This window comes from Rhamphochromis longiceps, linkage group LG5 (genome assembly GCF_057381845.1).
Source record: "Rhamphochromis longiceps isolate RC_006_pf linkage group LG5, R_longiceps_female_GT1.1, whole genome shotgun sequence".
Lineage (NCBI taxonomy): Eukaryota > Metazoa > Chordata > Actinopteri > Cichliformes > Cichlidae > Rhamphochromis > Rhamphochromis longiceps.
The window spans coordinates 37,757,607-37,781,015 of record NC_140561.1 but is presented as its reverse complement, the minus strand read 5'-3'; the positions used below and the strand labels follow the sequence as shown (position 1 = coordinate 37,781,015).

Below are 23,409 nucleotides of genomic sequence, written 5' to 3'. Positions count from 1 at the left end.
TTAAATTGGACATTTTCAAATACAGAGACAATTCTCCACTTTGGAATTAGGAGATTCTCTGTCTCAAAATTGATTTTGTTTATTTTGTTTTCTGGACCAAGTTTATCACACCATTTTATTCATTTCAGCAGTGTTTGTTTGGGGCTATGACACTTTTTCCTAATGCTTGCACAGATTTGTCATGCTGTCTTCTATGATTCTATGTTCTCTCACGTTTGTGGTGTTAAAAATTCCCATGCTGACTCATCCCTTGAACACTCACTTCGCACAGTTTTCATTCTGCTGTCTTGTTTTGACAACAGACATCTGCCCTTCCTCACATGCTATTGTTATCTTGTGCATTGCTGCTACTTTTCTTGACAGCAGGTTGCACAAAGTGTGACTATACGTGTTTGAAAATTAAATTGCATGCTTAATTATTTTACATTGTCATTCTCTCCCCAAATGTTAGATCCGCGTGCCGCTGCAGGACGGGCGGCGTAGCAAGTCCATTGAAGAGCGAGAGGAAGAATATCAGCGGGTACGAGACCGGATCTTTGCCCGAGAAGTAAGTATTGAACATGGATGGAGGAGCAAGTGCTTGCAGTGCATATTTCCTCATATGTCAACAGCACCAGTGTTTACTCAGTCAGGTTTACTCAGAAATTAATTTCTTTGTGATAAACTTCCACAATATCAACAATTACCTTCACTTAGTAATTTACTTTATGTGTTAAACTGACTTTTAATGAACTGTTCTTTTTCTTGGGTTGAATAATTGACAGTTGTATTTTGACCAGATGCTTGTGGTCGACATAAACAAGCTTTGGACATAATTTAATGGGATTTCTGACTGTTTGTCTTGGCAGAATTAGTAAAGTTCAGTACAGTTTGTTGTTTTTCAGGAAGAACCTACATTTTAAGCACATTTACACATAATGATCTTAAAGAGTTAAGATCAGAAAGACTTTATGTTAGCTGAATTTATCCGTCCTATTAGCTGCTTTGATTTGTGTTCAATGTGAGATGTCTGAGGTATTCGTCCTCCTCTATCATTAGTGTTTAGTGTTTTTTGAGTTGTTTGGAGCCATATAGTCTGTTCTCCACTTAGCTAAAGGTAACACCTTGGGCTTACTGATCTTAAGCACTTCCCAACTTTTTGGGATATTATTAGAAAGTAAGTGATCAGAATCATGTGATAATCCTGGAATCTGCAGTTCGTAACAAACGCGTTAGAAAGAAAAAAAAAAAAAAAATCCTTTTTATCCCCCCCCCCATTAAGAGAGTTATGTAGTAGGGTCATTCAACCTCAGAGCCATAGCCATAGCATTACAGATCCTTCAGAGTTTCATCGTGCTGCCTTTCCAGTGAGTCCCTCATCTCAGACGCGCTCACTCAAATGGCACCGGGTTGGACTGCTGGCAAGAGTAGTCCTTGTTGAAAGTGTAGACTGTTGAGAAATGGGTCCTTATTATTTGTCACACTGAATTTGCAGTCTCTTGTGAGGTTCTTGATCCCACACTGGGAATCTGTGCTTTATTTTATGCCAAATACTCATAAATCCAAGCCTGTAAACCTTTTTGAAATGGAAAACACTGCTTGTCTTAAGTGCTCTTGAAAGAATTATACATTTCATAATGTGCAGGTGTCCTTTTTTTTACAGTCTTCTCAAAATGGATACATCAATGACAACAGGTAAGATCCTACGTTCTTCTGAAGACTTCAATGTTTGTAGTTCATAGACTTCATCATGGCCATCTCTCCTATTAACACTGTATTGTGTTAGGTTTTAGTTATGAGAGGTAGGCAGCTACCTCATTAAAATATTAAGAAGTATCTGTATGAGTTGAATTTTTGACTTCTTGCAAGTTTGACTTGGGTAAAATTTGATTGTAGAGAAGAAATCAAATTTCGCTTTTTTTTTTTTTAATCTTTTTTTCTTTCAAATGATTAATTTTCTAATTTCCCTGATGTTTTGTGTTAAAATTACTTTGAGTGACACTGTGTTTGAGAGAGATTTGTGCATAGTGGAATGCCACTTTTTTCCTTCTCTCTTATTTTAATAAGAAAATAATTTGACTCACAGGCAGTTAGACTAAGACGACCCCTAAGCATCCTGTCCGTTGAACTTGAAAGAGTATGATATAATATGCTGAGAGAAACGGGAATGATTGACCAGTCAACTTTTTGCCTTGTGTGCATTTTGTTTTTCTCCCTTATTTCTTTGGGTGGTGAAAGTTGCAATGAACCTTCCTCTACCTCTTACACCACTCGTTGTCATTCTTCTATAAACCCTATCCTGTTTTCCACTCCAGTCCTGTAACTCTAGCGTTTTCTCCTAATGTTAACCCCAACAGACTTTCCACTGAGGGCTACTGCTCTAGCTCTCAAAAGAGGAGGCAGATCTTTAGGTATTGGGCTACTGCTGACTGACTTGTGTGTTGCCATGCCCATTTTTCAAAGTGGTTTGGTGATGATAGTGGTGACCTGTGGTGGTTATCTTTGCTTGGCATAGTCGGCTGATTAATGGCTATTCCAGCATTGCACTTTTGGGCTTCCCAAGACCCATGCATGGCTGCTTTGTGGTTTCACTGGGGACTCACTGACCTACTTACCCTTCCACCCATCCACCATCAACCACATTTTTACACAAAGTAACTGCATTGCTTTCACAGTAATCTGTTTGTTTTGTGGTTGACTCAGTCTTGTAGTTTTTGTTAACATGTCAAATGTTGCATAGTATTGCATAAAATATACAAGTAGTGCGCATGTGCAGTAGTGCTCTCCAACTGACATGGTCATTTGAAAATAAGAACCACGAGGCCCTTTATATTTTGTGTCCAACAACTAATAATTTTCCTTATTGATAAATACTTTCTACTTTCATCTATACAGTGTTGGGAGATGTTCATGATTACTAATGAGTACTGTGTAGTCTCTTAGATGGAAGCCATAAAAATGTCTCATGCATCAATAAATACTTGTATATAAAAACTAAAGTTAAAAGTCCAAAGAGATACTAAAAATATCTTTGTTTGCATGCTTAACATGCTTTTAGACCTTTGTGCCCAAACTGTTCGACCTGCCTCAGCTTTGACTCTGATTTCTATAGCTATCCCATGCTACTCAGATATTATCATCAGATCCTTGTAGTGTTTTATGTTGCCTGAACAGATCAGGCGTGTTGTGGCGTATCCTGCAATACCAACATTTCCACTTGTCCTTAAACTAACCTCTGTTAGTGGAGCTTTGTCGCTGCTCAACATAAACACATTACAAACCTTAAGATCTAATGTGTCTTTGCCGTTTAGGAGTGGTATTAATGTTTTGGTACGCATGTGTACTTGGTTTAATTGGAGGAGCAAATACGTTGGTAACTTGTGAATCAATAAATATAAATATCAATCAATCAATCAATCTTTATTTATAAAGCACTTTTCATACAAAAAAAAAATGTAGCACAAAGTGCTTTACATAGTTAAAAGCAGCCCACCCCACCCTCCAACTCACTCCCCACACTCTCATTAACATAAATGATGTGAATACACACATATCCCCCCCCCCCCCCCCCCCCCCCCCCACACACACACACACACACACACACACACACGCGCGCACACTTAAAGAGTAAAAATTGGGCTGGGCTCGCATGAGCCAAGTGAGGAAACACTATAACAGGGAGCCGTCTGCACCGGTCACAGACCGCAGCCTCCAGGCTGGGCACACAGCAGGAGGGAGGCCAAGGAGCCCCCCAGCCAGGCTGAGAGGACCCCCAGAGACCCAGCAGCCACAGTTGATCACAGCCCCGGTGCAGAGAGCGCCCTCTGAGGAAACACTGGAGATATGACACAATAGGATATATACAGGGTAAAATGATAAAATAAATAAGAACAGGATACAATATAAATATAAATAGAGTAAGAAGATTAAAAAATGAATAAGAATAAAATCAATAAATATTAGGTAAAGTCTAAATTAATAATAGAATAACAGGATAGAATAAATAAGCATAAAATAAATAAACGCTAAGTAAAAGCTAAATTAAAAAGGTGGGTCTTGAGCCTGGTTTTCATATATGGTTTTCATGCCTCTACACTTGGCATCACATTCTGTTGTTTTGAAAATGCTGCCTTTAGGGAGTTACTGGAAATTTTCATTTGGATTAGGATGAACTGATTTGGAATTTGGTGGTCAAAGGTAAAAAAAAATCAGATAGGCCATGTTTTTGGGCTAGGCTTTAAAATTCTTATGGAATAATCCACTTGTAAGATTTAGATTAATAATAGGATAAAGTTTTGGCATTTTGTATACAAAAGCTTAAAGGCAGAGGCCAGACAAACATTGATAAAACTGGTGAAGGCGTACAAGATGGTAATTCCAGTGTTTTTATTCTGTAAATATAAACAGGATCTAATATATGTTCTGCTGTTTGTAACATGTGTTTGTGTAGTGAAATGTAGACGTTTTCAGACATGACCCTTCTGTCATATTTAAGAATTTTTTAAGTTTTTTTTTTTTTAACCATATGAGTAGTCCACTTAAAAGAAAAAAATTCTGTTATCACTTAATTTGTGAAAATTTTAGAAGTTTAACATGGGAATTGAAACAGAATTATGTATGTTTGAAGTGTTTTTCTTTCCATCTAAATGTGCTTATAAGAAATTTTAACCTTTTAGAGAATGCATGCTGTTAAAATACACCCCTAAAATCACAGACTTGTTGATGTTCTTCAGTTTAATGAACCCACATAAAAGCTCTTTGGCTATAATAACATCTAACAAGGAAAATGATTGAGGTGCAGAACACCAGGAGTCTTATCTCCCCCTCCTTCCCTTGTTTGTGCATGTGATGGGGGAATGCTGTCGTGGGGAGATGAAATATCATGTGATCAACAGCAGAATCCCTCCTCCTCTTTCTTCTCATCCTGCTCTCATCTTTGTCTGCAGATCGAAGCGAACAAGTGTGCGACTGCTTGTACAGAGAATGTCAGAGCACCCACCCTTCCTTAAAATAGGCTGTGCGGAGAGAGGCCTCAAAATAGATCCCCCCCCATTAATTCGGTCTCTGAAATATTTATGAGCCACAGCCACCTTTTAAGCACTACTGCCTATCACTATGGTTTTACAACCATAAACACATCTTCGTGCTCATCATGGAGATTTCCACAACCTGTCTGACATATTATGAATTAATTCCAGTCTTTTCTCTGTACATGGACATACTCTGTTCATAAACCTCCAGTGATGGGGTAAAAAAACATTTACAGCCCTGGTGGTTGTTTTTCTTTTCTATGCTTTTTTTTTTCCTTGCATGCAGGGTCTTTGTTCTACAATATTTTAGCAGCACAGTTGCATTTTTCTTTTTAAAGTTTTAAAGTTAATAAATTCCGCTTTCTTTCTTCTTTTTTTTTCTTTCATGTTCAGCTAGAACAATAGTATTCTTAATGCTGCCACTTAACTGGCAGACCCAGTCATTCACGTGATAGTGGATTTCCTCAGAGTGGTGGTTACTGTTTCAGCATGATCATTAGTTTTCTTGGCAGCTACCCTTATCTAGGGTGACAGCATCACAACAACACGTTGTGTGTGAACACAGCAGTGTAGCTTAAAGAACTATATTGGTGAAGCAGTTGTAGTAAGTGTGTATTTTTGTAAGTATTGTGTGTGAGAGTCTGAGTGCTGATGTACATCTGCTCTTAATGAGTGTTTATGTACATTTGGTATTAATTCAGTAGTGTATGTGTGTTTTGTTTCTATGCTATTTGCTGTCTCAGTGAAAAGACGATGCATTTTTAAGTGCATGCATGATTGTTTCATCTGTGTTAATATGTTTAACATGTTTATGCAAGTATATATGTCCTCTATGGGAATGGTGTCTACAGTCTTTGGGCCTTTTCACACCTGGAAATACAAACTAGGTTCATATTTTGTTAAACTGATCTGGTTATTATGTGAATGGAGTCTAAAATAGTTTACGTTCCACGTGGACTTGATACTGATTTGATGGGGATGTGTCTGATATACACATGCATACATACCGGCCTCACTTTCTTTATTTTCACATGCCATTGCTCTGTCACAATATACCTGAAAGGTGTCAGGTTTTAACCCTTCAAGTCCCTTGATATTTAAAAACAGTCTCGGCCTCTCTCTAGCCCAGGGGTGGGCAACTCCAGGCCTCGAGGGCCGGTATCCTGCAGGTTTTAGATGTGTCCTTGAACCAACACAGCTGATTTAAATGGCTAAATTAGCTCCTCAACATGTCCTGAAGTTCTCCAGAGGCCTGGTAACAAACTAATCATGTGATTCAGGTGTGTTGACTCAGGGTGAGATCTAAAACCTGCAGGGACACCGGCCCTCGAGGCCTGGAATTGCCCACCCCTGCTCTAGCCTCTACCACAGAGTGTTCTAGTTTTCACAGTAGAAACAAACACAACTCGTTCTGGACCGAAGCCACCTCTTTTTGTCAGGTTAAGTTTGACTGTTTGGTCTGGACCCAGGCCCATATGTCCATAAGTTTTAACTACAGTGATTTTGGTTGGTATCAAACAAAATTTAAAAAGTCTAGACCAAACATGGTAGGTGTGAAAGCACCCTTAGATGGTTAATGTGTGCTGAGCTCTTGGAAATCTGTCTTTGTGTCTAGTGTCTTTGTAATATCTTCTTACATCCTAGTGTTTGGAGCATCTTTTGCATGTATGTTTTCCTTTCTGGATGGGTTTGTGTGAGTGTGTGTGTGTGTGTGTGTGTGTGTGTGTGTGTGGGGGGGGGGGGGGGGGGGGGGGGGGTTGTATTTTTTTAAATTTGAGACATTATTATTTGGTATGTTGCCTGAGTTTGTATTGTGGTATACTTAACCAGCAAATATACATCTGTGTTGAATGCTCCATCTTTAAAACCTCTTAAACTGTGTGTACTCTACGCTATTGGTGACCTTACTCTGCTCTTCTGTTTCTGCTCCCCCTATCCTTTTCTGTCTTCAACTGTCTTTATTCTGCTTCCACCTACACACCTCTGCTTCGAACTCTCTTATATGCACACCTTTTTTTTCTTTTCTTCCTTTTTTTCTTCTTCTTCTTCTTCTTTTTTAAATCTCCTCCTTCTAACCCTATACTTTTTTGTCTTTCTCTTCTGGCTGTGCTTTCTGTAATTTGCACATTCTCACTCACCTTTCAACTCTTCCTGCTACAACACCTCCTCTACTTCATCACTACTTCATTCCCATTTTATTTCCATCATGTCATCTCTTATCTTTCTTTTTTTTTCTTCCTACTCTGTCTTTTCTCAGAAACCGCGAGAGCTCCAGCCGGGCATCAAGCAGCCGTCAAAGCAGCACGGACAGTGACATGAAGTGCCTGGAGCCAAGGCCTTGGAGCAGCACCGACTCAGACAGCTCTAACCGCACTCTCCGGCCACCCGTCACTAAGGCCAGCAGCTTCTCTGGTATCTCCATCCTTACCAGGGGGGATAGCCTTGGCAGCAACAAAGGCTCGCAAGGGAGCTGCAAAGGCTCTCGCTCTGGTAAGGTTTGGAGAAAAGTGGAGAAGAAGCATTTAGGTAGTATGCTATTAGCTTGTTTTATTTTACTTGCCTTAAATGAGTAGTACAACATGGAGAGATGGATTATCTAGTCATGTAAGCTGTTTTTTGTATAAAACATAATGAAAAATTATGATAGAACTGACCGAACGTCATTGTAGTTTAAGAATTAGCTGTGTAGCATAAATTGAATTCAAGAAGCTCCCTTATGTCTATATTCCACATCCCATAAAATTCTCTCAGGTCGGCCTTCTTAGCGAGATTTTAAGGTAATGGATAGTGCCTTATTTCTTATTTCATTGCTAAATGTGCCAGATATATTTTTTTTTTAAACAAGCTCTGGAGAATGATATGGTTGGTCATTTCTAAAAGTTGCCCTTTTCATATGTAGCGCACAGCAAGAGATGGTCTGCTTCAGACAAATTCTCACCTTTGAAAATACTCATTTTTGGTTCAGGAGAAGGGTGCTGCCTGGGTAAAGTGTGGAGAATGAAGGCTATTTGACGCCCACTTGCGCAGTGTGTATTCACATTACCTGAGCTATTTCCACATGGTCTCTGTTGGGCATAACAGATTTTGTACTATGACCTTAAATAGCTTTTAAGGTCCGGCTGTGTCGGACATTTGCCTTCCCGAATGTGTCTCCATCGGCTTGTGTCTATAAAAGTTCAGGGCTGGAGTGCATGTGTGAAAACAATTTAATAGTGGTCATCAGTGGACTCAAGGATTGGTTGATTTGCTTCTCCCGACGGGGCTCCCCCGGTTTCATTTTAAGTCTGTGTTGACTGCTGTGCTAGTTTTTGCTTTTAAGATTCATGTGTAGAAGTGTTTTTGTCTGCCCTACTCTGTGGAGACTAAAGGTGTATTCATTTCTCCTGTATTGTTTTGGGAAAAGCCTGTGAAGATCCTGACCCTTGTTGAGTTTTTGTGTTGGTTTTTATTTTGGAAAGTATCATCCACACAGTCACAGGCAGCCTGTTGGTCAGAACAATAAAAGTATTTTCTTAGGGAATTGTGTGCCCCCAGTACCTACTAGCTACTTGACAAATGATTTGGACCCTGCAGTTTGTGACTTGTTAAACAAGTCATCAGAAACTCCTGTGGTTTTAAAGGCTTTCAAGGCCGTCCCTTTATTAGCAAAGAAAATATTAAAGCTACAGGTATTTATCTGATTAAGAATTAATTTCTGTCCAAACGTGTTCTTGTAAAATGTTGAGCGCTTATTTAGCAGAGCTCATATTTTATAACAACCAGGAATCAGAAGTTACTAAAATTAGCTTCAATTGACTTTTTAAACTACAAAGGTGACAAACGTTTGATGCAAAGTTGACTTTATTTTGCCCTCTAGTGGTTTTGCACACATACAAATCATTTTCAGAAATCTTCAGAACACTATTTGGTGTTATTCAGTGATGATGCAATATTTTAAGATCAAGTCATAATTTGTGGGTTTCAGTGTTGGAGAATTTAAATTTCAAAATGATCTCCTTTATCTATCATGTCATCTTCTAAATCACTAGGCCTTCCCCTAGTCAGCCCTGATGTATGTCCTCCACCTGCAGCCTCCCAGTCCAGCCGTAGTCTGCTACCCTGCCCATCTCAACAGCCACAGCAGCCACAGCCCCAGGCTCCACCTCAGACTGCCCTGCTGCCCACACCGCCGCAGCACCCTATGAGCAACCACATGATTGCTCAGGTAAGTTATCTCCACTACCAACCAAAAATGGATGCAATGGCACATTCAATTTGTGGTTTAATATAGGACGTCTGTTTGAGAGTCTGTTTTTCTTTTTGTTTTCTTCGGTGTAGCAGAAGAAAGAGAAAAACATGAGGTATTTAAGTGGTCATGACTGTTAGTGTAACAACTCTTACTTAAATGTGCATACTGTAATTGGAAAATATGGAAAAAATTTTAGACAGTCCAGTTTATTCATTGAAATTGATTATTAAGGGCAGCAGTGTAATTTCAGGTATAAATATCCTGCAGACAGTGAAGCTGCATTATTTCTCTTTGTCATACACAGCTCATCAGTGAAAAAAGAATTTGAAATGGAAACTTGGCCTTCTCCAATGTCCTACTCGCAAACACTTTTATTACTTCTTAAAAGTGAAAGAAAAAGTTGAAATGGCTACAGATAAAACATGCTCTTAATTAAAATAAAATTCTTAGACCCAGAGTTGTTTAATATATGGTCGACATCCCTTTTACTTGGGCCTGCATGCCACATTTTTATTCTCCAGAGCGAGGGAGAACTTTAAACACAGTTTTCTAACTATTACGGTTAGACACTGTGTGCATATTGTTCTACAATCACTTCCAGGGTGTAGTGGCCTGAGGACATTCCTTTCAGAACATTTGGGATTAATGCATATCCTGTTACACCCTCATCAAACGTATCAGGGAAAAAACAAAGACTTTGAGGAGGAATGGATGGAAACAAGTGTAGTGAATTGAACATATTCAGCTTATATATAGAATCAATGTCAACCCATCCTCCTTTAACAGGTTTGATTTTTCCAATAACTTCACAGTCGATAGTCTTTGATTGCACACATTTCCTTTTCTTCCTTTTTTTCTGAGTAGTAATAATTACACTTAATTTTTTATACATAATTTGTTTGTGTAATATTTAGAAAAAAAAAACTTGATTTCCATTACTATCCTCTCTGCTCATTAACAACTTTTCCTTTGTGTTCTAACCCTCATTTTTCCTATGTCTTCATTTCTGTTTTTCCCTTCTTTTCACTGCTTCTGATGCCGTGTTCTTTTCACTGCCTTGCTTCACTCTTTCTATGCTCTACCTCTTTATTTCATCCCTTTTTTTGGTGTGTATAGCCGGTGGCGTCTCTGCAGCCCTCTCAGCCTGTCTCCTACTCCAGCCCTTCCTGCCCCCAGGTTCTCCTGCCAGTTTCTCCTCCCCAGCAGTACACAATGGTACTGACACGTATTATAGCTTCATCTCTGTTATACTCATTCAGTTAATGACTGACACTTTAGCTGATGCCATATCCTACTAAAAACACTTGCACTCATTTACTGTCCTGTTTACATTCACTCAGGGGAGTCAAAAAACATATCTTGGTTCTATCAAGATGTGAGTGTGTCTGCAAATACATTTAAGTAATAGCTTTTTCATATAAATTGGTGTTACTGTCTAAAGTGGATTCAGTGAGTAAATGTTGTGTCTGTAGTAACAAAAGAAATGACAAGGATGTGTCCAGTTTGTTCCTGGCTACGTTTTTTGTTTTTCTCTTTTAAATCACTGCATCTGTATGAGTGCAACCACGGTTGCCCACAGAAGCAGAGTTTGAGTTTGGTTGTGTTTACATTGGAACAGTCATTTGAAAAAGAGTTTTCACTTGACTCTATGCAGTTAAATCTTAAAAGTTCATGCAGTACAATTAGAAAAAGACTGAACAACTGAGGAGTTTTTGGGAAGCGTTACCAGAAGCTGTAACCTGAAGAAGCTTTCTAAACGAAGCACAGCTTGTTTTCTGCCCCAGGGCCTTGCAATCACTCACTCAACCATGAAATCCTCTCCAAAGTATTCTAGAGTCAGATCTATCTGAGAGCAAAAGGTGGCTGAAACCTGTCACACACCCTAGGATCATTGTCCTGTTGCAACAGGACAATGATCCCAAGCACAGCAACAAATCTATGACAGAATAACTGGAAAAGACTCAACGTGGTGTAATGGCCCCAGTCAGAGATGAGTTCTGCCTGATTTAAAATGCCGCGTTGGGACCTTAAGAGAGCTAAGCATAAATAATAACCTGCAAATTTCAATGAACTGTAAAGTCAAGTGTGTGAAAATTCGTCCAGAGGTGATGTGAGAGATGTGGGTTTTTTTTTGTTTTTTTTTTTTAACAAAATTGTGTAGAGTCCTTTGAAAACTTTCTTTTTCACATGACTGTATGTAAAGCAATGACCGATTAAACCAGTATAAACTTCAGTGTCTAATTTTAGATTTTCCAGCATACAACAAAGTCGATACTCCTGTCATATATTCTGAATGTTTGCAATGTTGTATTTGGATTCTGCTAATAATAATAATAATCATGATGATGTGTTTAACTGTATATGTATATACTCAAAGTAATAAATAAAGTGTTTTCCAAAATGACACAATGACCCTTTAATAATCAGAATAGGAGTCGTTTTAGACCATTGCTAATGAAGCATTTAGGCTGTTGGAGATCATTGTTAATTACTTAGTATATCCTAAAATCCATCTCCAAAATCAAAAAACAGTACTGATATAGGAGTGTCACCTATAAGTCATAACCAACTAATGGCATTATTCCCATTCTACCCAGGGAGAAGAGCTGGCACCCCAGTTCACACAGATGACACTGAGTCGGCAGGGCTCCAGTGAGAACCCCGAGCCTCCCCCGATGTATCAGGCTACTCCTCCAGTGCTGCCGCAGCACCCCCCACCTCAGACCGGCTACATTATGGCTACTACGGGTCAACCTTTGCCACCTCCGTCTGGTTACCAGCCCACCACTGGACACCCCCATCCTCCACCTCCACCGCCTCCTCCATCCCAGCCTGTCATGCAGGCCGCACCACCTCCACAAGGCTACATGCAGCCCCCTCCACCTCAGCAGGTATGCATTCCTCCACAGGTGGTTAGATAAAAACAGCAGACATACCTTTTAGATTTAAATTCAGTTTCCACAGTTTGTCAGCTTTGATTGAATATTGATGTAGCTGATATCTGGAGGCAACCATGCCCAAGGATTACATGATTAATGAAATGTAACACAATGTAATAAATAAAACAGACCTGTGTATGACTTTCATATCGGGTAGTTAAAATATAATTGCAAACATAAATTAATATTTCATACTTGCAAAAGGTTTTATAGATCTGTTATCTAATTTAAATCATTACCTAGAACAGCACTCTACACCGAAGGCAAAGTAATTAACTTCGTGATATGTCAGTTACCAAAGCTGTCACAAATATCATGGAAGATTTGCAAAATGTTCTGTTTTTATGGCTTTTCATCAGGCTTTTCACTCATCGGATTCTATCAAAAGTTATATACGTACTATTTGTAATGAACTAATTCAGTTTTGACATGTTGTGCAGTTTTCTTTATACAGATTCATCCTGATTGACACTTAAAAATAGCTTTGATTCTGTGTGCTTTCATTGTAAAGTTCTAATCTTGACCTTTAGAGACATTTATTGCTGGTTATTGGTGCATTGTAGTGTAGTGTACTCTAGTGTTTCTGTTGGCGAGTCAGCACAATCATAAAAAATTGGTGGCCAATACAGTCGTCAACAGGCTGAATCACAATGTTGTATGGTGAGATAGAATTAACCTGCACCCCAGTAAACCTGTGGACGCAGAAGTATAATCACACCTTTGAGTGGAGTTGATTGTCTTTTGTTTTAGTTCATCGTTTTGATTTACTCTCACTTTTCTGCTATGTTGCAAATGTCCTCGACATATTTCCTGCCTACAAAAATTTTGCAAAATAATCTTAAGATGCAGCACGTGTTTGCTCGGGTTCTCTCCAGGTACTCTGGCTTCCTTCTACATCCAAAGACATGCAGTTAGTGCTGTTTGGTTAATTGGTGATTCTAAATTGCCCACAGCTGTGATGCGAGTCTTGAGAGTCTGTCTTTTTGTAGCTGGGATAGCCGCCTGCAAACCCTGATAAGGATAAGTGGAAGAAGATGGATGGAGTTGCTTGAAAACCACCCAGTTGAAGTACAACAATGAATGATGAATGTTATTTGCTAAAGGTCTAAATAAGCAATTTTTAACAGGGGGGAAATTTTTTACTGCTTTAAATACAAGACTATTACTACAAATATTCCAGCTTTCATGCTGATAATCCTGTCCTAACACATTTGCTTTAGTGAAATTTAAGGACAAAGTATTTATGAAAGTCTTTATTGCTGTTGTGATTTGAGAATTTGATGGTTTGCAGAAGCAAAATAATATGGTAGTTTATTACTTCTACACTAAAAATTGTCTACACCAGTGTGATTCAGTTATTCTTCCCTTCAAAGTTCATTAAATACAGATTACTGAACTTTGGTTTGTTATTTCTACGCAGATACAAGTCTCATACTACCCTCCTGGTCAGTATCCAAGCTCAGGCCAGCAGTACCGTGTGCCCCAGCCAATGTCCCACCAGGTGTCTTACCCAACCCAACGCACACAACCCATGCCTCAGCCAGCACAGCAGTCAGGTCAGTTGATTTTCATGTGCTGTGCATCATCAGACAACATGATATTCAAAAACAAAAAAAAAACAAAACTTTTTTGATATGCAAAGACATAAATACTTCCATTTGCAGCAAATGGCCATTAAAAAGAGGCCTTTGTCAAATGTTGATGCACATTTACTTTTTATTGCATATTGTGTTTTTATTTTATTTTATTTTTCAGTCTATTGACAACTGGAAGACAGGGTTTTAATGTGTATTTGTAACAGATGTTGTATACTTAAGTTCAAAATTATTATTTGTCCATGTAGTTGTACTTACTGGAAATTATATTGGGGATAAAGTCCACTCGATTTTGGAACTGTAAATGTTTTCCACAGTCACACTTGCTTTTAAATCTACCAGGTGAAAGGTTGGAGTGAAACAGCCGTGCCTGCTTGTTCATCCAAGTCCAATACAATCAGATAAATATAGGGCTATTTTTCCTTTTGTGTTCCTGGAAAAAGTTGTCAGGCGCCAGCATTGTATGGTTTGTGAAGTCTGGCTGTTTGTATAGTAAGTGACTGACAGTGTTGACAACCTAAACGGACTTTGGATCATAATGGACGTCTGCCAAAGCCACATAGTTCATGAACATGAAGGTCAGAAAGACCCTACATTACAACATGCCTGCAGTCTGGTCTGAAATATAATTTTTGTGATGGTGAAGATTTATACTCATAGAAAATTAATTAATGAATTTATATTATGTTTAAGCATGTAAGCTTAAAGTGATGGTACATTTCAGTTTTTGTGAGTTACGTGATTGTCAGTGTTCTGTAAATTGTTTTCCTTTTTTTCCCTTTTTATTTAATATATTATGGTTGACATTAACGCTTATGTCCTGTTGTTCTGTGAATTATTTAAAGGTAAAGACCCAACTACTCCTCTTCATCCCATTTTCTCCCTTCTGTAATATACTGTGGTTTTACTTTAAATATTTTTATTTTTAAATTATTTTGGTCATCAGGTCTTCAGACCATGATGCCCAGCCAGCAGCCGAGTTACCAGGGCATGATGGGTGTGCAACAACCCCAAAATCCTGGACTGCTCAATTCACAGAGAGCAGGAATGGGAGGACAAATGCAGAGTATAATGGTTCAGTACCCACAGATGCCATCATATCAGGTATGCAACTGTAGGAGTTGATAAAGGATACTTGTCAACAGTCATATCTTTCTTTGGTTAATGTGACTAGTTGATGATTACAGAACTGTCAGGTTTTTTTCCAGGCGAGAACAAAAGTTAAGCATTTCCAGTATCTAAACCACATGCGGCTCAATGTTAAAACAGCGCCATCTGGTGTACAGTTGAAACATCATTTTATGTCTGTGAAACAGATGTGGAGCTTACAGTCCTAAAACTGCAACAAGCTTAACAAAACAATCTAAGCAAATATTTTGAAAGTAGACCTGTTTTTCTGCTGTACTGATACAGATAAGAGTTAAAAGAACTGATCAGATCTAACTCAGGTTTGTGCCAGTGGTTTATTTAGAGTCAGGGGTGCAGCTGCAGAAAGCTCTCGCTTTTTGCCACTGTAGTTTGTGTTGTGTGTAGGCACCGAAGAACACCTCAACCCTGTGTTGGCAGCCAAAAAAGCTTGCATTTATAATCCATGTTGCGATGATATTTTACTAAAATGTGCTAACATGGAGTTTTGATTATGTGGTTTAGATTGTGAATTGAATAAGGTTGCCGCTCAGAGGCAACTGAAAATCTGTTGCTACTGTGATATTCCAAACACACCAATATGCAGCAAAGAGTTGCGCTGAATATCTGGTGCTTGTTAAACAATAACAAACGTCGTGCAAAGTGTAACACGGGTTTAACACGAGTATCTACCTAATCATCTTTGTCAGAAGACCCCTAGACCCATCAGTACACATTCTTGAACTGGACTTTTTTTCCCCTTGATCTTTGACACTTTGCTAGGTACCTGTGGGTAATGAAAATCAGCAGGTGGTGCAGCAGCAGTACCAGCAGCAGGTCATGGTTCCAGTCAGCCAGTCTGTCCAGGGGCCCATGCCTGTTTACTACAGTGTTATCACACCCACACAGCAGAATAGCACAAGGTAGGTGCTTGAAGACATGATATTCCAACAAGAGATTTAATAATAACCTTGAAGTATTTGAAATGGTTAATATAACCATCCACAATGTGGTGATGATGTTCATCTTTTTATGTGTCTGTCTATCCTGCAGTCCATCAGTAGGTTACCTGCAGCCCCCCAGCTCTGAGCAGTATCAGATAACACAGTCACCATCCCCCTGCAACCCTCCACAGTTGCAGCAGCAATATTCAGGTGAGGCTTGATGTCAGCAGATTGTAAAGATGAATATGTTTAGGATTTTTTTGGACATCAGAAATTTGTGTGACATCCATAATTAATACTGGACTTATATGCTTTATAAAAGTGTAGGCTCCTAAAAAGAAAACAGTCTAAAAACTGTTTTTGTTCTAGACTGCAGCAGTCCCAGGTACATCTGTATTTGAGTATATACTAGTGCTGACCTGATGAAGTCATAGTGTGCTTAAATCTACAAACACTATGTTGACTAATCTTAGTTGCAACTGTCCTTTACAAAATTAGATGAAAGGTATTTAGGTAAGAGTTCAGACAAAGGTACACAGGGTTCACATGTTTAACACGTAACTCTGTGTACTTCAAGCCCTGCACACGGGGACAAACAATGTTTTACCTCAAATTAGGTCAGGTTTATTTTTATGTATTCATAGAGCAATGTGATTGGCCAGGAAATGAGATGTATCTATAAACGTGACATTGTTCTTCAATGTTTTCTGCAGTTTTGCTTCATTTGTGACAATTAAAACCACCAAATTGAAAGTTGTTGTGTAAACAGAGGGGAGAAAATAATGAGAAAATTAATTTAAAAATAAGTCAGCTTGGTTGGCATTTATCAAAACTATGCAAACAGCTGATCTAATGCAGGTGTACACAGATATAAAGACATCTTAATTATACAACTATATTTTTAATGGTTATAAGTTCTCTTAATATGGTTGTCATGTTATAATAAACGCCTTAATATTACATTGTTCATTATCTGTTTTTAAAGCAGCTCTCACTCATGGATGAACACAGATTACTTAGATTAATAGTTGTCTGCACTATAATTTAATATATAATATATGTGGCTTACTAAAGTGGTTTAAAGTCTTGGAATTGCTCAGTTGTCACTCTTAAAGGGAAACTGGTATTTTAATTAACTTGTGTAAAGCTGCCTTTTTTGCTGAATCAAATATTTATCTTTCAAAAGATATGAAACGTATTTCACTACACATATTGATATTATTATGTTACACGTGTCTGACTGTTTGTGCTCTCTCAGGAGTACCACCTCCTGGGCCTGGGGTGATGGTCATGCAGCTCAGTGTCCCCAATGGACCGCAGCCTTCCCAGAACCCCCCTCTTGTCCAGTGGAACCCTTGCAAGTACTACAGTATAGAGCAAAGGGCAAGCAAGCCAGGCGAGCTCTACAAACCTGACAACACTCCACAGGTACACGCGTGCATGCAAGCCTTGTTGATCAATGCAACAAACCTTGTTAATTCAATCTGCAACTCGCATGTCCGTGTGTGTACTTAATTGTCTTTTCATTAACATCTCCACACCCTAGCTGTGATCTGTGATTCGCTTTAAAGGCTGTTTAGATCAGGAGGCTCTTTGAATCTGATGAATGAGTAAAGATTTTGAACTTAAATTACCATCAATTAATCAAAATAATATTATAATGTCTCTTATTTTTGCTCTGTGTGTATAGGCCAGTACTCAACTGACGAGTCCCCTGGCCTCTCCCACTCAGTCTCCCACCCCGTCACCTTCTGGCAGCGTCAACAGTGTCTGTCCAGGCCTGGGACCATTACCCCTCATTTCCCAGTTTCCTCGGCCAGGAGGGCCAGCTCAAGGTACAAGTGAAGGTTCAAATCCATAAACAGATACTGACTGTTCATGAGTAAGTTTTCATACACAATGTAAAAAATATTGCTGGTCTCCAATTGAATATCATCCCAGTATAGCCCCTAGACTCACAATCACATAAAGTACACTTAAGGCTTTGATTTGTGTGCTATGTTACCCTTTCATATTCTTCTCAGCAGCTTTATACATCCATAAAAGTCTGGACTAGTCAGCAGTAGTATATATATTTTGCCATGTTAGCTTTGTTGGTGCTACCATTTACAGCAGCATTGATGAAATGTTGTTTTATACATTTAAGGTTTCGCCCCCAGGTGAGTTATTTATAGAAGGATCCCAAAAAGAATCTCTTGTGAGGTCATAAAATTGTGCTTTATCTATAAAGATGGCACCTTTACAGCCAATTTACAAAAAAAAAAAAATCTTATTTCGCCCTTTACTCTGTAACATCTTATCATGTACTACCCAACATCTTATCTTTTAGCCTGTACAAACTCTAAAATGATTGTGACACATCAGCTCAATCTGTTAGGAAATCACCTTCTGCAACAAGGGTGTAATAGACTGTTCATGTTCATTTGTGGCTTTGCTTATTAGCCATTTAGGTGGCGAGCATGGAGTCTATAACCAAAAAAAGCAAATGGGCTAAATCATTACGATTACTCTGTAAGTTGTCTTTGACAAAATTGCTCTTTCCTGTAATAATTTCTTGCTCCCCAAAAGTTTGGGACCCCCTGGTTAAAACATTATGAGTGCAACTTTGATTTAAAACAAATAAATAAATAAATAACAATTGTATTCGCCCAGCTTGGTTGGTTGAAAAGAGGTTTAGTGCACAAAAAGCAATCCTCTTGATGCAGGTGTGCTTTCAGCCCTTGTTAGGTTTGTGCGCTTTCACCAGTTGCATCAGCAACCCTCTAAACCATGTCGGGTGGCTTTTGGCTGCAAGCCAGTGAACAAATGATGGCTTCACCTCAGCAAATTCACATGACTGGCATCGTGCCACCTGGTCAAACCTTCTGCATACACACGTAACTTTACCTCATCACTGTCCTTTGGCCTATTTTTATTCTTCGAAATGTACGGTTACACATATGAACAGGCTCTTGCATCAGTCTGCGATACTACATCTCCACAGTGCATCTTTATGGCATTTATAATGTATAATAAATACTGTCGTAGTCAGCTGACCCATAGATGACTTTAGGTGGTTTCCATATTTTTTTGTTTTAACTTCTTCCAAATCTTTATTGGAGTAATTTGCCAATTTAATTTACCAGTATACATTATACGTATCCATTTTGACTGTTGAGTGTTAGTGTATTTAGAGTATGTTGTATGGATTTCCAATCTTGAACTGTTCCTTCTTCATTAGGAGTTGTTCTCTTTCTAAGGGATCATTTGTCTTATCCAGTGGTCTAACATTATGCCACATGTATTTTTCCAGCCACACTGTTAGGTTTTCAAAACTAGTGAAAATCATTAATGCTTATCCATTTAGATTACACTTATGTTCATCTGGTTACAAATAAGAAGTGGTTTCTGTTTCTTGTAATTAGTTTTGAAATGATGTACTCACATGTCATCGGACCTCTTTTATTGTGCACTGCACTCCCAGACACACAAACATGGTCTTCCTTTAAACGCTGCATTTAGTACATACATCTGATATGTTTAATATTACTCACTTTAACTTGACAGGTGCTGCATATATTTGCAAAATGGATTACAGCACGGTTTTCAAGCTTCGGGTGAGGTTTTAATTTTAATTCACCATTTGAATTGTGCAGGTGATGGTCGCTACTCTCTTTTGGGGCAGCCCCTCCAGTATAGTCTGTGTCCCCCACACCTCATGCACGGTCAGTCCTCCTACAGCTCTCATCAGGTTAGTATTGACAAGCCTTTGTCCTGAATTCCATCTTAATGATTAGGGTATTGACTGATATTGATGTTTTCTAGTAAGAGCCTTTTAGTTTGTCAGTGTGCATTAATCAGTTTCTCTGGTTTAAACTTATTGCTTTAGTTTGTGGACATTTGTTTTTCGTTTGGGTGCTGTCATGAATTCTGGGGTGTAAAAACTTACCACCAGCTACAGAACTGTCTTTGAAGAAACAATAAATTTGTAGGCATGTGAAGAAACTGATAGCCTCTTAAGAATTACATTTTTGTTACTATAACACAAGGAGAAGCTGTTATAAAGCAATGTAACATTTAATTTGAATTCATTGCTGATTGAGACCCATTGATTATCTGTCTGGGCTCTGTGATTAAAGTGCTCCAGAATTGAGAATCACACAACTTTTGTGCGTTACAGTCATAAAATGTGGCCTTTGAAGGATTAAAGCTCTTTTTAGGGCACGTTGTGTAGCTAAAGCGCAGTGTTTCAAAAATTTGAAATCCGTGAGCTGTCATTTTGTTTCTCTGCTGCTGACCTTCCAGTGCCCACGAACTGTGCAGTCTGGTGAAATGTTTTTAAGGGTACAACTGATATCACATACCCCCACCTAGTGTCCTCCTTTGTTACTGCATCTTTATGAGTGTTATCTGATGTGTTTAGGGCCAAGGAGTAATGAAACACGGAGCACGAGGGAAAAAACAAACACTCAAAGCTGCATCAACAGATCTTGGTACCACTGATGTAGGTAAGTTAGAAATCCACCATCACAGACCAGCATAAATCGGCAAGTGTCCTTTAATTTTGTGCTGGTATGTTTTTAAAGAGTTACACAACTTAAAAGAACCCTGAGTTTCAACATTCGGTATGTTGTTTTTGTAACAACACAGCTTCCTAACTCGACTGGAATCTGCAGTTTACTTTAGTCTTCTTTATCTTTATAAAACCCAAGAATTTGTGGCACGTATAAGACACGCATGAGAAAGTTGCGTATCTTCTTTTCTTGTCTGAGGACATACGGATTATAAAAGCTTGTTACTTAGGTGAAAGCAAAGACTGTGTATGTGTGACTTTATTATTTTTGGTAGTCTATATTCCTGTGCTTTTCTCTTTTTGGTTTGCTCACATTATATGGAGTTCATTAGTATTATCATTGTCCCTCCTCGTTCAGTGGTGAGTCGAGTACTCGAGGTGACAGACCTGCCGGAGGGGATCACACGTCCAGAGGCTGAAAAGCTCTTCAACCAGCTGTCGCTGTGCGGTGCCAAGATCCAGTGGCTGAAGGAGCCCCAAGGAGGCCGAGGAGGAGCAGGGGGCTGCGGCCCCTGTCCTGGTGCTGGGCCTTCAGGGCCAGGAGCAACAGCAGGCCCCGGAGCTAGCATGGGAGCTGGGGGAGCGAAGGGCGACGGAAACGACCCAGCTCACCTCTACACAGTAGTGGCAGTGTTCCCCAACACCATGGCTGCCCAGAGTGCTTCCTTCAAACTTAACAACAGTGGGGCCAGCCTCTTCAAACTGAGGGCCGCCAAAAAGAACTATGACCTGCGCGTGCTGGAGAGAGCCAGTTCTCAGTGAGAGGAAAAGAGAGGGGGAGGAACGAAGGTGAAAGACAGACAGAAAGAGAGACACTTGTTGGAGTGGTGGAAAAGGGGGAGGACTGAGGGGGACTGCTCTTAGTGTACAAATTTAAAAAAAAAAAACAAAAAAAACAAAAAACAAACTTGATTTAAATCATGTGTCAAATGTATAAAAGGGAAGAGGGTGTGAATCATGAGGTGGCTGGTGTTTGGTTGCAAATATGATTTTGTTGTTTGTTTTTATTCATTGTTTTTGTTTTGTATTTATATCGCAGAAGAGCACACAAGACACGCGAGCATGTGTTTCACTGTTGCCGTGGAATGTGTGCTGCCATGATACAAAAACACACATAACAGAAACACAAGTGCAGGCAACAGGGTCACGTAGCACATAACAAAAACACACTGGACAGTCGACCTCAGTCAAACCTTTTCCTCCTCTTCCTCCCTCCCCCCCCCTTGACCCTTCCTCCTTTTTTTCTGCCAGCGCTTTCTCACCTTCCTCGACTTTCTGTCACACAGTCGTCTCTTTATCTCACATATTTATAAATTTTCATACGGCACAGTTGCGTACGCTCCGCTTTCTCCTGCTGCTCCCCCCTCTTGCCATGTCTCAAACTGCCTCCTATCTTTCTCTGCTCCTCTGTCCCTCTCATGTATTCTGTCACTGCTCTCTCCTCTCTTGCTTTGTTTGCCTTACTGCTGTTGTGGGTTTCTGTATTGCGCTGTTTTCTTTTTTCTTTTTTTCTCAGAAGTTTTTCTTTGTTTGTTTTTTGGGGTTCAATATATTTATATAAGTGATGTAAGGAATAAAAGAAATCTATATATTCGGTGAAATTTTTTTTTTCTTCCCTCCCCCCCTGAGTGACAAAGGTTAGGCCTTCCTATTTATCCCTTTACTCCTTCCCTCTTCATCCCCGCTCCTCTTCCCATCTTTTTTTTCCTTACTGCCCTCTACCTCACTTCTTCTGCCCCTCTCCTCTCTCCCACAGCCGGCCCACATGCCCCAGCTCCACCCACCCGACGCCCCATTGTGTTTGCATTTTTTTTTTCGTTGACAGCTGTGCAGAACGTATCAGAAGAAGTAGTAAAAGTGCACAATGATTGCATATGTCTACTGTAAATTTTATTTAATCTGTTATTTTTTGGTTCGTTTTTAAAAATATAAAAGTCGAGAAAAAAAATCTATGAAAACATGCTTTGTGTCGTGGTTTGTTGTACTGATTTACTAAAGCTGACTGTGACATCTGAACCTAGAGGTGGTACCCTGCAAAAGCGCTTTGCAGTCTTCTGTCCTGCCTGGTAGGTCTATCCACCTTGCATTTTTTAAGGATTTTTGCCTCTCTGCAGTAACAACCATATTTTAGGAATCATCTACTGTCATGGCTAAAAACTCTGTTGGCCAATCAAAATTTCCCTTATTGGCCAAGTTTTCAAAGACACCAGGATAATGAACATACAAACTAATATACAGTCAGGTCCATAAATATTGGGACATCGACACAATTCTAACATTTTTGGCTCTATACACCACCACAATGGATTCCAAATGAAACGAACAAGATGTGCTTTAACTGTAGACTGTCAGCTTTATTTGAGGGTATTTACATCCAAATCAGGTGAACAGTATAGGAATTACAACAGTTTGCATATCTGCCTCCAACTTGTTAAGGGACCAAAAGTAATGGGACAATTGGCTTCTCAGCTGTTCCATGTTGCTGTCAACCGCCAAGATGAGATCCAAAGAGCTGTCACTATCAGTGAAGCAAGCCATCATTTGGCTAAAAAAAAAACCAAAAAAACATCAAGAGATAGCAAAAACAGGCGTGGCCAAAACAACTGTTTGGAACATCTTAAAAAGAAGGAACGCACCAGTGAGCTCAGCAACACCAAAGGACCCAGAAGACCACGGAAAACAACTGCGGTGGATGACCGAAGAATCCTTTTCCCGGTGAAGAGAACACCCTTCACAACAGTTGGCCAGATCAAGAACACTCTCCAGGAGGTAGGTGTATGTGTGTTAAAGTCAACAATCAAGAGAAGACTTCACCAGTGTGAATACAGAAGGTTCACCACAAGATGTAAACCATAATCTGGCCTTCCAACTCAACTGTATATACATAACACTATTTATTACATATTACTTAAGGCTTGTATATTGTACATTTTATATATATGTTTTTCCCTATGTTAATACTGTCCATATGTACTTAGCGCTGCAGAACTGTACCCCCCCAGCATGTTTACACTGAG

The 23,409-nt window shown here is 39.3% G+C and overlaps 1 protein-coding gene across 7 annotated transcripts in view; it reads left to right on the top strand.

The window, feature by feature from the left end:
- r3hdm2 (R3H domain containing 2) overlaps positions 1–22,350 on the top strand; it is a 57,147-nt gene extending 34,797 nt beyond the window's left edge. The window contains exons 13-27 of one of the 7 annotated variants that reach the window (XM_085407523.1): positions 452–547; positions 1,625–1,674; positions 7,267–7,499; positions 9,038–9,213; positions 10,354–10,452; positions 11,835–12,128; positions 13,597–13,732; positions 14,718–14,875; positions 15,680–15,819; positions 15,950–16,050; positions 17,099–17,268; positions 17,531–17,675; positions 19,476–19,570; positions 20,243–20,327; positions 20,751–22,350. In XM_085407523.1, the coding sequence (XP_085263649.1) occupies positions 452–547; positions 1,625–1,674; positions 7,267–7,499; positions 9,038–9,213; positions 10,354–10,452; positions 11,835–12,128; positions 13,597–13,732; positions 14,718–14,875; positions 15,680–15,819; positions 15,950–16,050; positions 17,099–17,268; positions 17,531–17,675; positions 19,476–19,570; positions 20,243–20,327; positions 20,751–21,154 (2,382 nt within the window). In that variant the 3' untranslated portion in view covers positions 21,155–22,350. Of the gene's footprint in view, positions 1–451; positions 548–1,624; positions 1,675–7,266; positions 7,536–9,037; positions 9,214–10,353; positions 10,453–11,834; positions 12,129–13,596; positions 13,733–14,717; positions 14,876–15,679; positions 15,820–15,949; positions 16,051–17,098; positions 17,269–17,530; positions 17,676–19,475; positions 19,571–20,242; positions 20,328–20,750 lie in introns of all 7 variants that reach the window. The other 6 variants (XM_085407521.1, XM_085407518.1, XM_085407522.1 and 3 more) reach the window with 6 other exon arrangements.
- The last annotated feature ends 1,059 nt before the right edge of the window (positions 22,351–23,409 follow it).